At 42.1% G+C, this 13,059-nt stretch overlaps 1 protein-coding gene and 1 non-coding gene across 19 annotated transcripts in view; both read left to right on the top strand.

The window, feature by feature from the left end:
• The window catches only part of FNBP1 (formin binding protein 1), a 136,400-nt gene that overhangs the window by 110,059 nt on the left and 13,282 nt on the right, over window positions 1-13,059 (top strand). For 3 of the 18 annotated variants that reach the window (XM_032418587.1, XM_032418586.1, XM_032418585.1), the window contains exons 10-13: window positions 531-713; window positions 3,793-3,876; window positions 6,437-6,451; window positions 10,097-10,206. In XM_032418587.1, the coding sequence (XP_032274478.1) occupies window positions 531-713; window positions 3,793-3,876; window positions 6,437-6,451; window positions 10,097-10,206 (392 nt within the window). The remainder of the gene's footprint in view (window positions 1-530; window positions 714-3,792; window positions 3,877-6,436; window positions 6,452-10,096; window positions 10,207-13,059) is intronic. The other 15 variants (XM_032418593.1, XM_032418590.1, XM_032418589.1 and 12 more) reach the window with 10 other exon arrangements.
• LOC116641458 lies at window positions 1,913-2,020 on the top strand. Its single transcript, XR_004301177.1, has one exon. It is a non-coding gene; the product is annotated as a U6 spliceosomal RNA (small nuclear RNA).

The raw sequence follows: 13,059 nt of genomic DNA, 5'->3' as shown, positions 1-13,059 counted from the left end.
CTTTGTTTTTGAATTCATGATAACATGTTCCTCCATGAACATCGTGCGTTTTCTTTTGGTAGCGTGGTACATAGGTGCATGACAGTGTTAACCTGGGCGTCACATCACTGTGCTCTGCTGAGAATAACTGCATATTTAATTTTTCAAAGACTGTCTTGCTGTTTTGACAACCTTGGCATCTAAGGTCCTTTACATTCTCTCATCAAGCTCTGGTGGTTTAGATGGTTTAGAACTCTTTACCCTTCTGGCCTTAACTGGTTTAGCGTAACTAATCAGAAATGTAGTTTGCATGTGAGAGTCTGCATGAGCTTCTTGTCAGAGATTTCTTGCTCTTCTTCCATTGCTTTACTTACTAAAACCTCCACTTTTTGTCATATTCTACATGTTTTCTTTTGGACCATGGCCTAAATATTTAATCGTTTGTGTTTTACTTGCTTTGGATTTCAAATATTATTTGATGCTTATTTTTGTTTTGTGTCTTATCTTCTTGTTTCTGATTTTACTCTGTCACTGCTCCATCTTACATGTAGCTTATGTCCCTTTTAACATCCCCCCATCAGCCTCCCCCTCCTCCCCCTGCCTCTGCCTCACCCTCTGCTGTTCCCAACGGCCCCCAGTCTCCCAAGCAGCAAAAGGAACCCCTCTCCCATCGCTTCAACGAGTTCATGACCTCCAAACCCAAAATCCACTGCTTCAGGAGCCTAAAGCGTGGGGTAAGTTCTGCTCTGGAATCCCGTCTCTCTCGTGCGCTCTGGGTGCATGTGTCGTTCTGCATGACTTATTTTGTTTGTGAATGAATCCGTTGTGTTTTCCCATAACACGAAACAGTAAGGACCTGGGATTCACCATAGCTAGAAAGAAGAACCACAATAGGAGGAGGAGAGAAGAAAGAAGGAAGCAGAATGGATGGAAAGAAGAAGAGAAAGCCAGCCAGCCGGCGCAGAGTCCTTTTGGTCTCGAGCACATTTTAGAAAGTCTTTTCTCTACTTCTCTTTTAAAACCTCTAAGTCATTAATATTCTACCTTGATTTTACCGAAAAAGGAAGCTTAGATTCAGTTTCCAAAGCCAGTGACATCTGAGATGAGGAATTGGAAGTCACTGTAGACTCAGAAAGTGTTTGCTTGGTAATTACTGGAACAATGTGAGTGTCACAAAGATACTTCTCTCTGAGCTAAGCTTCGGGGTTCGAAGGGGAAATGGCACGAGGTTACAGTGGTTTCTTTAGCTGTGTTGGTGAACTTATAAGATGGTGATAAAATACCTGTTGGCTGGAAGAGACCTAACGCCGGATTTATCTTTAGAGGCTGAGATAATAAGCAACTGACATTTATTGAGCACTTACCACGTACCAGACTGTTCTGTGGGATCATTTACTTTTCTTCAACTGCCCTATGAGCCTAGGTACTACGACATCCTTATTTTCCTGATAAGAAAACTGAGGCCTAAAAAGATGAAGTTAGGAAGAGGTAAAGCTCATTGTCTGAGGTTCTGTGAAGTCCACCCTCGGGGAGCATCTGTTATAATATGGTTGACTCACGAGTGGGTGTCCTTTAGATCCCAGCTTGCCATTCGAATTAGGATCACCTGTGCTAAATTCACAGTTTTGTGCAATTGATCCCGTAACCAAAAGGAGTTACCAGTTTGGTTTACGGTAAAAGATTGGAACAAAGTCGTTTGGAGCCTCCCAAATAAATCGAACTGATCAGTGTAGTCTAAGCCATCCCCAGATATCCTATATAATGAATAATGAGGTGTGGCGATCAAGAATAAACAGACACGTGTGCCCAGTAAGGTCTTTTATCCTGACCTGTGGGGACTGCAATACAGCGGTCGTGGGATGTGTTCTCGTACAAACATAATTTTTACTCTTCCCTTCCTTTGGGTAAGAAAGAAGGTAAATGTATAATAGCTGTGACTAAAACAAGGGGCGGCACATATACTAAAATTGGAACGATACAGAGATTAGCACGGCCCCTCCGCATGGATGACACGCAAATTCGCGAAGCGTTCCGTATTTTAAAAATAAGTAAATAAATAGAATGAAGTACAACTCCCCCCCCAATTCTTTAAATGCAGAGTTCCTTTAATAAGAGAATCTCAACATTTTATGCAAAGAATACATATAGTTGGCGAAATTATCTTGTCTTAAGGTTTCCCAGCATATCAGGTTAAGAATTAGAAATGTAATTTCCTCAAGATTTCAAGAGAGCCATTGTTAGAAGGCAGAGTGTAGCTTCAGAAGTGGATGATGGATCGCGTTGAGCTCTATAATTAGATCTCAGTTCCTGGCTCGATCAGGCTGGCTTTTAAAACTCCCCGTCCATCCTGCTTGCTCATGGAAGAATTTCCAACATCTGGCCAGGGTGTTTTTGCGACATTATAAAGTTTCATGTTAACTGTAAGTCAGTTAACCCATCTCTCTGCCACTTGCAAAACCTTTACAGAGCACTCATTTGTTATATTTCTAATAAGTACCTCTGCATGGTCTTTTGGAACCTCACGTAGAGTATGCTGAATATTTGTGATTGTTTACCATTTGTTTCTGTGTCTGTTTCATTCTCTCAACACTACACAGTCTGTTGGTTGCAAATGGTTTTCCGAATCTGTGTTTCATGATGTTCTGTAAATGTTTAGGAAAAGACCAAAGAATGTCAGTAATCAATAAGTGTACAGGAAAGATGGCTAAGAAAAATATAACCCTTCAAAAACAGTGAAATGAGAAACAAGTTATTATGATGATTTAGAGGAAAATCCCTCTTTTAAAAATTGTAATGAACAAAGTGAATTTTATTTCTTACTCTTTAAATCTGTGCTCAGCAAAAACTCAGTCAAAAATTTTTTTTCTCAATGCTTTGTTTTCCTGAGAGTTAACACACACACGTACACATTCTAGAAGAATTAGTAAATAAATAGAAACACATTTCTGCTTCCTTCGTTTTGGGTCAGCCTGTTCTTAGTGAGGGTCAGATTTGAGGTGCCTTCCTTCAGGAAGTAGAAGTGAACAAAAAGAAAGAAAAAAAATGAAAAAGGAAATGCATCACAGAAGTAAAATTAGGAAGTTCAAAAATAAAAAACAAATCTGAAGTTTGGGAAATAAATTTGATTTTAAAGCAATCTCAACCCAGAAGGTACACAGATTACAGGGCCCATGATGAAAATGATACTGTCCTTATATTTCCTTTATTCTTACTTTTTAACTTTAAGACTGTTGTGCCAAAGATAGGAAAAGTGTCCTAGAATAATAGATCTGTGATTTTAACACATCTTTTAATTTATTGTGTTTTGCAGCTTTCAGATCCAGATTTCAATCCTTTGTTCCTATTATCTGAATGTGTAAATCCTATGCAGACATTTCTTAGCATAGGCGATTTTGTGTCTAAATAATTAACCAGGATAAAATGTTTTTTTGTTGTGCATCATTGGCATCTGTAAGAAAATTTTGTTTCACTGAACATTTCTAAAGTATGCCACCTGAGCATTATTAACCATTTTCTCATCTTTACCTAAGTCAAGGAAAAATGAAACTAGATAGTATGGTCTCGGTTTGCAATTTACAAATGTAATTTTGTTGTCTTAAATTAAGATTTCTCTTTCTGCTCTGGGCAAGGGCCTTCTAAATCTAAAATATGGACCTAGTTCCCACGTGTTTTAGAGTTCATTGCATGGAAAAATCCCACCGAAGTTGGTCAAAAGGTTTGGAAAACCCTTACCGATTGTTTGTCAGATGTTACAATTTCATGGTTACTTTAATTTTATTTATTTTATCTTGTTCTCTTGCTGATTATTGGCAGACTCAGTCTTTCAGTTTTCACAAAGAACTCATGAAGAGGACGATAGGGAAACCCACGTATGCTTTTGAAGCTAGGGACTATGTTGTAAGTTTACCTGGGACGGCCAGGGCATACGGTCATGGCACAGGTACTAACCCCTATGACAGCACCAAGACCGGGGACCTGGCAATGAAATTCCCCACGGGGAGACCTGGACAGGGGAAGGGCCTCATTGTTAGTATAAATTCAACCCCAAGCTACTTCATCTGGAAAGCTTGGGTGGGAAAAGGATCCCAACTTCCCAAGAACAACCAAGCTGCCTCAAAATGCCAATGGACCGAGCTTGGCTCTGCCCCCCCTTCGCTGATCGTGACTGCCATCTGAGATGTCAGTGGGTGTGATTTTACGATGGGTGTGAATCTCACCCATAAACGCAGCCGCAGAGCGTGGTGCCCGGAGAAGGACACTCTTACACACGGCAGTTGTGTAGCTCGTACGAGGACCCACATCCCCGTTTGAAAGAGGTGGATCCGTCGGGGGGTTATGCCATGACGCTTGGAGAACCAAAACAATCACTGGGGCGTGAGCAAGGTCGTAGAGTAGTCACGTGACTTCCCACGGACCTTAATTAAACACAGTTACTTGGATATTTATTTTCACTGTCCCCTTTCTTCGTACTTGAGGTTAGTACCTGTGGCTGAGCAGTAACACATGGACCCGCTGGCTCTGTGACCCCCTCATGTGTTATTGACATGTGTGGCCCCCAAGCCTCTATACTTGTTGCCTGAAACTGACAGCTTTTTAGCTCCTCGGATGTCTCGCAATGCACTTAATGCAGTCTTTACAAGTATTCTCTTAAATGATTCGGTTCCTAATGTTAAATGATCTAACTGGTGGGCTTACAACTTAAGACCGAAAACCGGTGTAGGATCGTTACAAGAATACCACATCCCGTGATGGTGCTTCTTGTAGATGACCCATTGCTGTCCACTTCAGAACATTGAATCTGTCTTGAAAATCCGGTATTTCCTATGGGTCCTCAGATTTATTTGCAATCCTAATGACTCATTTTTTTTTATTATGAAGTGGTAATATTCCTATGCTATTAGTTTTGGTGGTAGAATGCTTCTTTTGGAACGCTTAGGAAAGAATATATAATTGATATATGCATATAAGTAACGGAAGTTAGCCGAATAGAGAACAGGTAGTATACGGAGTTCAAACGTCAGGTCTTTAGACAATAATGTGTGAGAAAACATTTGTAGGGGGTAGTGTGCTTTGTAGGGAAGATATTTGCAAAGTTTTCTGCTGTGCACCCTGAGTGTTGTCTGTAAAGAACTCAAGTCGTGACCAACCGATCTGTGCTAAAGCTCACAGGAGGGGCCCACAAGAATAGTCAGGAATGTGCATGTACGTACCTCGTTCTCCCAGAATTTTGTCTTACTGCTTCTTTCCTTAAAGTCTTTTTCCCCATAGGGGTGATTTCTTTAAAAGCTTGATGCCTATTTAAAAAGAAGTGTCCATTTTGAGTTCATCTTAAGAATAAGATTTTTAAAAATCCGGGTAAGGAATTTTTAACACCCTGCACTCTCAATTTAAAATCAGAGGGCGCTTTCTTTGGTACTTTGTCTCCAACATATTTTTGATCCTGCTGCAGCTGCCTGAACTTTTAGGATTGACGACAGCTAAGTAAAAATTCACCGCGCTCTCAAAACACTGCTTTCCAGCCATAGAGCATGTCTCACCTGTTAACGAAGAGCCACATGTTTCTTTTTTTCTAATTTGGAGATGCCTTTTAATCTGTTTTGTGCCCAGTAATCACTCTACCTTTGCTAATCTCCAGGCCCAGCAAAATTGCACCAGCTGTCTCCTGATAATTGTCAGGAAACCCATAGCAAGGAGTACCCCTGGGTAGTTGAGATAATTGGCTGTTTCCTAACAGTAACTTTTAGGGCAGCTACCCCTGTTAGTTCCCCAAGTGCTGTGTAAGCCCCGTGGGTAGGGCTCAGAGTGGATGGAGAGCCCCTGAATACACCTTCCACCGTGCCGGGGCATGGTTAGCGGTGCCAGAGTGTCGTCCTGCCTCCAGCCTGGTGCAGAGAGGCTTTCGGGATCCTGCAGATGGTTTCCTAGAGCAACTTCCAGCCCCTAGTTACCTGTTCACCCATTCAAGAGTTTGCCTTCATGCCTTCGAGAAATGCCAGTGTTCGCATTTATTAGAGTTCCTCAAGATAAATACATTACTTGTACGTTGTGGAAACAATTGCTCTTGAGACGCCCCCTGTAAGTAAAACTCTCCATGTGAAACGTGGTGAACAAAAGGCGATGTGATTCTTTTTGTCTTTTATTATCAGCATGTGTCACCAACTGCAAACTTATTTTAGCTTATATCCAGGCTGATGTGATCCACACAGAACTGTGAACAGAAACTCTCCTTTTCTATCTTTATTCTTTGCCCTGGCAACATGGCAGCTAAAGGAAGGTTTTGGCAGGGCCCAGCCCCTCTTGTGAACGTTTGCACAGATCTGCTGCAAGTCATTTTCACAAGCGACAGGTGAATTTATGTGTTATGTTAATACGATGCAACTGACCAAATTCCTCTTCTTCTGATGTGTTGTCTCTCTCTTTCTTTTTTTCCCGTTACCTCTTCAATTTTTACGTGAAGCTTTCTCTCAAGCTGGTAAGCACAATTATTCTATGCATGTCCCGAATCTAATCAGGTTTTTTGGTGTATGTTTCTGTTGCGTGTGCTTTCGTTGGTGTTTCTTCGTTAGACCTTTGCAATCCAAAGGTCCAGAATCTACGAGGGGCGATCTTAATCTTTTCAAGTTGCTAAGAAAATTAACGCTTAACTCATGATTTGGTTTCCTTTCTTATTGGGGCCTTAAGAGGAGGACAGATGTTAATAAACTTTATTTAAATGTGAGCATAAATATAAATATTCAATATCGGGGAGTTTATTTATTGGATCATTTGGAATAAAAGTAAATTTAACAGCTAAAGATGCTCCTCCCTGGGAGCCACAGAAGCAGATGAAAAACACAGAAAGCCTGAAGGAGACGTGCAGGAATGGTGCCAGTCTCAGACTCAGGTCCAAGGCAGCCTGCAAGATTCGCAACCAATGGGATCTTGAAGTTGCAACATAAATACGTGGGTGCCTTGTGCATAGCTGATTTAAGAAATCACAAGATGACTTTATGGACAGTTAAAAGAGCCTCCTAAGCCTTTCTAAAATAATTTACTTAGTATTCTGTGTTGTTCCTACCTAATTGCATAGCCCTAGGAAACAGACTAATCATTAAACTTATTAAAAGAAACCCTTAACTCTATAACCCCTAACTATACTTGAGATATGTGTAAGTTCTCAACACCACAGCTGAGAATGTCCTAAAATTATGGACAGTGATAAGCTGCAATAATTCAACCAGGAATGAGGTCAGCTACTTTATGCACTGCTGTTGATGATGCAGGATAATAGTTTCTGGTTGTCCTGATATACACATTTGTATGTGTGTACATGGATACATATATGTGTGGATATCCAGAATTTTTTCAACCTGACTCAGTATTTGGCAACCAACCCGACCCTAGAGAAAACATTTTATTAAATGGAACATTTCTTAGACTGTGAAATAAAATCCCCAGACGAGTCCTTAATTAAGGTCTCTACGAGAAGGAAAACATTCTAAATGTTTCAATGAACTGTGTTCAGTGGCAGCATGAATTTGGGAGAAACTGGATCAATTAAGTAGGAGTCTCTCAGGTACCGGGGTTTCTTCCTTGCCCTTTCTGTATTTCTTCTTTTGCCATTACTTGGAAGCCAGTAAAAAAAAGTGAAGCATTGCCTGGGGTGAAAAAAAAGTGTAAACTCTCAAGAAGCAGCTCATGCTTGTGCTATTGGGGAGAGATGCTCAGAAGCAAGCATTTGAGTCCAGAAGTGTGAAACAAGGTCCTCCTAGAGGCTTAGCCACTTAAAATATCCATATACGCGTTGACCCCCTCTTGCAAAACCAGCGCCACTTCTGGGGCCAGTCTCTTTCCAAACTGGGCCACTCCAAAGATTTCAGAAAGTCTGCTCTGACTCAAAGCTAGAAATATAAATTCCTTCATGGCAAAATGAATCATAGGTCAGAATATGGTTTAAAATAATCCAAGCCTTAATGGCCTTTTAAGGTACTTCCAGACACCTGACGCACCTTTGGATCTAGAAGCCGTGACCTGAATCTCCAAGGGCAATGCAAAGTTTGAGGCACGGTTCACGAGATTAGTTTCTAGATAACAATACAGAAACACAGACTACCTATTGAAAGGGCCCTAATTCGTTCATTTATTATTTAATGGGTTTTAGTTCTCGTAAATAAAGTTAAATTTTTTGCTGTAGAGGGTATCTGTTAATAAGTCACAAGTGCTGTTTATACACTGCAAACCTTACACCTGCTCACAGTCTACACCTGTGTCCCATACGGTAGCCACCCATCACGTGTGCCTATTTAAATGTTCATGAATTAAAATCCAATAAAAACGTAAAATTCAGTTCCACAGTTGCACTGGCTGAGTTTCAAATGCTCAGTAGCTATGTGTAGCTACCGTATTCACCAGTGCAGAGATGAGAACTTTTCCATTCTTTGTAGAAAAAATTCTTTGGGGCTCCTAGCCCGTCGTTAGGCTTAGGAACTATTGATGAATTAACACTGAGCGCTCCCTGGATTTCTGGCTTCTGAAGCAGCGCGTCTTTTGTTTTGTTGCATTCCAGCACCTAAAAACAAAACAAAACAATCCCCTGAATTTTGGAAAACATGCTCATGTGATTTAAGTAAAATCAGCATGAATACAAGGTATTGTGCTTTCAGGCTCGGTGACGGAGCTGAGCGAAGTGAAAAGCACACGGTCCAGGTTCCAAGTATTCCAACACGATAATCGCATAGGGGACAGAAAAAACAAGCCTGATTTATTTCTATCCTGAAGATGAGTTGGGTTCATCTAAGCTTTAGAGGCAACTGAGCTTGCTTGGCTTGCCGTGAGGGACTAGCCACTTGTGTTCTGGTTTCACTCATCTCTCCCTCTTTCTCTTACGCACGGGCACACGCACACACGCACGCACAAGTCTAAGAACATCAGCTGAAAGGCCTGTGCGTGGCCTTCGACTAAACTCTGCTGCCTCACACGCTCCCAGCACAGCCCTGGCACTCTGTCCTAAGCAGCCAAGGAACCTGGTCACAAGCACCATGTCAGCTGCTTGGCAAATTCAGCTCAGTTTTGGATTTATATTACCCGGGTCCTCTCTTCCACCCACGCTCCCAAGCCAGCCTGTTTCATTGGTTCGAAAGTAAAATCTCTTCTAAAATTCCTTGGCTTCTCCCTGGCGATTGAATACGTTTCTCTTTCTTTATGAAAATCGCTTCATTGAAGCAAAGGCACTTGATCACCGACAGCTTCAGCCGCAGCTTCTGACACGTAAGCATCTGCAGGAGTCTGGAAGCTCGCTGTTGATGTGTTCTACTGAAATCGCCTGCACCGAGGAAAGCTACTAATTGTTTCTGAAAGGGGATCAAGATATCAAAATAGGCTCCTTCTGCTGGATTGGAAACAGCTGGCTTGGATTTCGGGCGCTGGGAAGTTGGTGTGGAGGTCGGGGAGCGCATTCTATGTGGATTTGCTGAGGTCACCCTACAGATGTCAGAAAGGAGTGACCAGACTTTGAGAGGCCGTGGAGGGGAGAGAGGGGGAGAATAGATGTTTTAATGTCCTTCCCCCCACCACATTCTCTGAGGAACCAGACGTCCCATCTGTCACTTGGTGGGGATGGAAACTTTTGGCCTCAGCCTGTGTGGCGAAGTGGAAAGACTCCGAGTAGGGAGTAAAACAGTGCCTTCGACATGAGACAGTTGATGATGGGGGCACTTGTCCCTGTGTTGTATGAGGGAGCAGAAACCTCAAACTTCCTTCACGCTCCAGTGTTGGCTACCAGCGCTGACGGGCAAGTGAAGAATCTGCCTCAGAATTTCTTTTTCATCGATTCTCGTGGGGGGGGGGGGGGGCAGAATTTTTTCTTCCCCTCCCTCCTCCTGCAGCCTTGCTCCTTGCCTTGGCGGAGGTGGTTTGGCCAGCAAGCCTGGACCCCGAACCGGTGTGTGGGACTTTTTTGCAGTTTGCATGCATTGATCTTGCATCTCAGCTGGGTGTCGTGGGAAAGAGCTTCCCTTTAGTTCATGAGAACACATGCAGACATCTGCATCCCCTGGTGTCTGGGGAATGTGTCCTGCGGGCTTCACTCGGTGTCTGTCCTCAAGGAGGAGCGCCGGCTCATGCCTGTTTGCATTTGCAGGGCGCCACGCCAGAGGATTTCAGCAACCTCCCGCCCGAGCAGAGAAGGAAAAAGCTGCAGCAGAAAGTCGATGAATTAAATAAAGAAATTCAAAAGGAGATGGATCAAAGGTAGAGTGGAGCGATACTACTTATTTAGAAATTCAGGTTCAGTGTGGAAAGATGGGAATCCTAAAACAGCTTCAAGAGAAGTGATTATTTCAGCCGTGTGGTTTTTTTCATGGAGGGTCTACTGGATGGCTTCATTACAGATCGGGAGAATTCTTTTAACAAATAGGTTTTACTCTCAGTTTGGAGAACAAAATACATTTGGCTATCTTTTTTTTTCCTGTATTTCTGTACTTTTTTTTAATTTTTATTTCTCTTTAAGTTTTAAATTTTAATTCCAGTTATATTAGTTTCAGGTGTACAATATGGTGGTTCAACACTTCTACACATGACTCGGTACTCGTTACGATAAGTGTCCCCTTAGTCTCCTTCACCTGTTTCACCCATCCCCCACCCTCTTCTTTTTTTTTTAAATCTTACGTATGTAGCTGAGTTTTTTGTACAAATGAGGAAGAGATACGTGGTGTGAATCCTGCCCCCTTCCCTTGCCCCACGTTCTAGCTTTGGGTCTAAAATGTCCTTGTCTTTCTATTTGAGGATAAGTGACAGTCAACCTTTCCAGAGGTTCCCGTGTCTCCTTATCTTGTTATAGAGCGTACTGATAGTGTCTAGAAAACAGATCATAGTATGTCTTATTACACACACACCACCGGCCATCAGAGTTATGATGTTTGCCTGCTCTTGAGAAGCTTCTGCATCAAGATCCCACTGCTGGGGTTCCCGGTTTTCTGAGCTGTTTTGTAAGTTTGATCCCAGGATGGTATATATGCAAAAAATAATAAGAAAAGATTTGATATCTCTTCATTTGCGCTTCCCTTCCCACATTTATAACCTGTAGATCTTTTCTGTCACTTAGGGGTTACTTGCTAATGAATCTGATTGAAAAACCACTTTATTAATTGTCTCTCACCTTATAAATTCTCAGAGTGAATTAGGTGAATCATTCATCTATTTGAGATTTTCTAAAAGATAACTTGAGATTTTGTGCCCTGTACACAGGCCAAAAAGTGATTCTACATAAATTTAGTTATGGCGGGGACACCTGGGTGGCTCAGTTGGTTGAGCGACTGCCTTCGGCTCAGGTCATGATCCCGGAGTCCTGGGATCGAGTTCCGCGTCGGGCTCCCGGCTCAGCAGGGAGCCTGCTTCTCCCTCTGGCTCTCTACCCTCTCATGCTGTTTGTCTCTCTCTCTCAAATAAATAAATAAAATCTTTAAAAAAAAAAATTTAGGGCGCCTGGGTGGCTCAGTTGGTTAAGCAACTGCCTTCGGCTCAGGTCATGATCCTGGAGTCCCGGGATCGAGTCCTGCATTGGGCTACCTGCTCAGCAGGGAGTCTGCTTCTCCCTCTCCCGCTCCCCCCTCTTGTGCTCTCTCTCTCTCTCACTCTCTCTCTCAAATAAATAAATAAAATCTTTAAAAAAAAAATTTAGTTATGGCGAAGCTGGGGTTAAAATTTGGTTATGCAAAAAGCCAACAAACAAACAAACAAAATTGGGGAAGCAGTACAGTTTAGTACATGGCAAAAGAAAAGTAATTGCTTATTCGTTTACTTCTGGTAGAGCAACTCCTGAAAAATGGGTGGTTTTATTTATTTTTATTTTTTATTTTTTTAGAGCGAGAGAAATCGGGGTGGGGGCGTAGAGAGGCATAGGGAGAGAGAGACTCTCAAGCAGACTCCACACCCAGTGCAGAGCCCAATGCGGGGCTCAATCCCACGACCCTGAGATCATGACCTGAGCCGAAATCAAGAGTCGGATGCTGAACCGACGGAGCCACCCAAGCGCCCCAAATGGGTAGTTTTATAAACCCTATTACAGTGCATAACAAACAGCACATAGAATTAACTTCGGTTTTGTTTTGTGTTAGAAATACACCTCATGAGATGAAAATTTTCTTTATCCTTTTTATTACATGTGGGACCATATATAAAAAGGGTCATGTATATATAAACCAGTTAAATCTCGGGGTGTTGAATAAGTAATATTCTGTATGGGAGTAAGAAGTTCTGGCTCGGGTATTTGAAACGACATTGAAAAAGGTCGTGGACACTATTGTCCAATAGTTATACAGAAAAATTTCTCTGCCACTTGGGTTGTGGCCGTGGAAGCTGGTTAACCTTTTAACCCTCACAGCGGCCTTGCTGGTAAGAAGGCAAATCCAGTTTAACCATTTACTTGATGACTGTTTATTGAGCATTTACTGTGTACAAGGAAGTATCCTAGACCCTGGGAATAAAGCGATGAACAAAACACATGAAAACCTCTGCTCTCATGCAACTTGCATTTTGTACAAGAGGGACAAGGCAGGACTAATCAAAAGCACAAAGTGTGAGGGCAGATTTAAAACACCCTGGGGTTCAGGGGTGCCCGGCTGGCTCAGTCAGAGGAGTGTACGACTCTTGATCTCCACGTTGTGGGTTCGAGCCGCACGTGGCATACAGAGATGACTTAAATAAATAAAACTTAAAAATAAATTAATATACCCTGGGTTCAAACCTGGTTCCGCCTATTTCTGTTGCAGACTTTGGATAAGCTTCTTAACTTCTTCTTGATCTTAACCTCTTAACCTTACCTCGGTTTCCTCATCTTGAAAAGGAAGTTAATAGTGAGGATTAAATGTGTCAGTGTATGGAGGTGCTTGGACCAATGCCTGGCACATAGTGTCTATAAAATAAAATGAGTATGTTCAGTGTCAACAGACTACATGTCCCAATTAGATTTTCAGACTGAAAAACAAACAACCCAAAATCCACCTGTATGCTACCTACAAAAGGCACATCTAACTCATAAGGTATAAAAAAATAACATACCTCATAAGGTATAGACAGATTGAAAATAAAAGAATGGAAAAAGAT

Source organism: Phoca vitulina, unplaced genomic scaffold, assembly GCF_004348235.1.
Source record: "Phoca vitulina isolate PV1807 unplaced genomic scaffold, GSC_HSeal_1.0 scaffold21, whole genome shotgun sequence".
In the NCBI taxonomy this organism is placed as follows: domain Eukaryota; kingdom Metazoa; phylum Chordata; class Mammalia; order Carnivora; family Phocidae; genus Phoca; species Phoca vitulina.
This window is presented reverse-complemented; position numbering and strand designations above follow the sequence as displayed.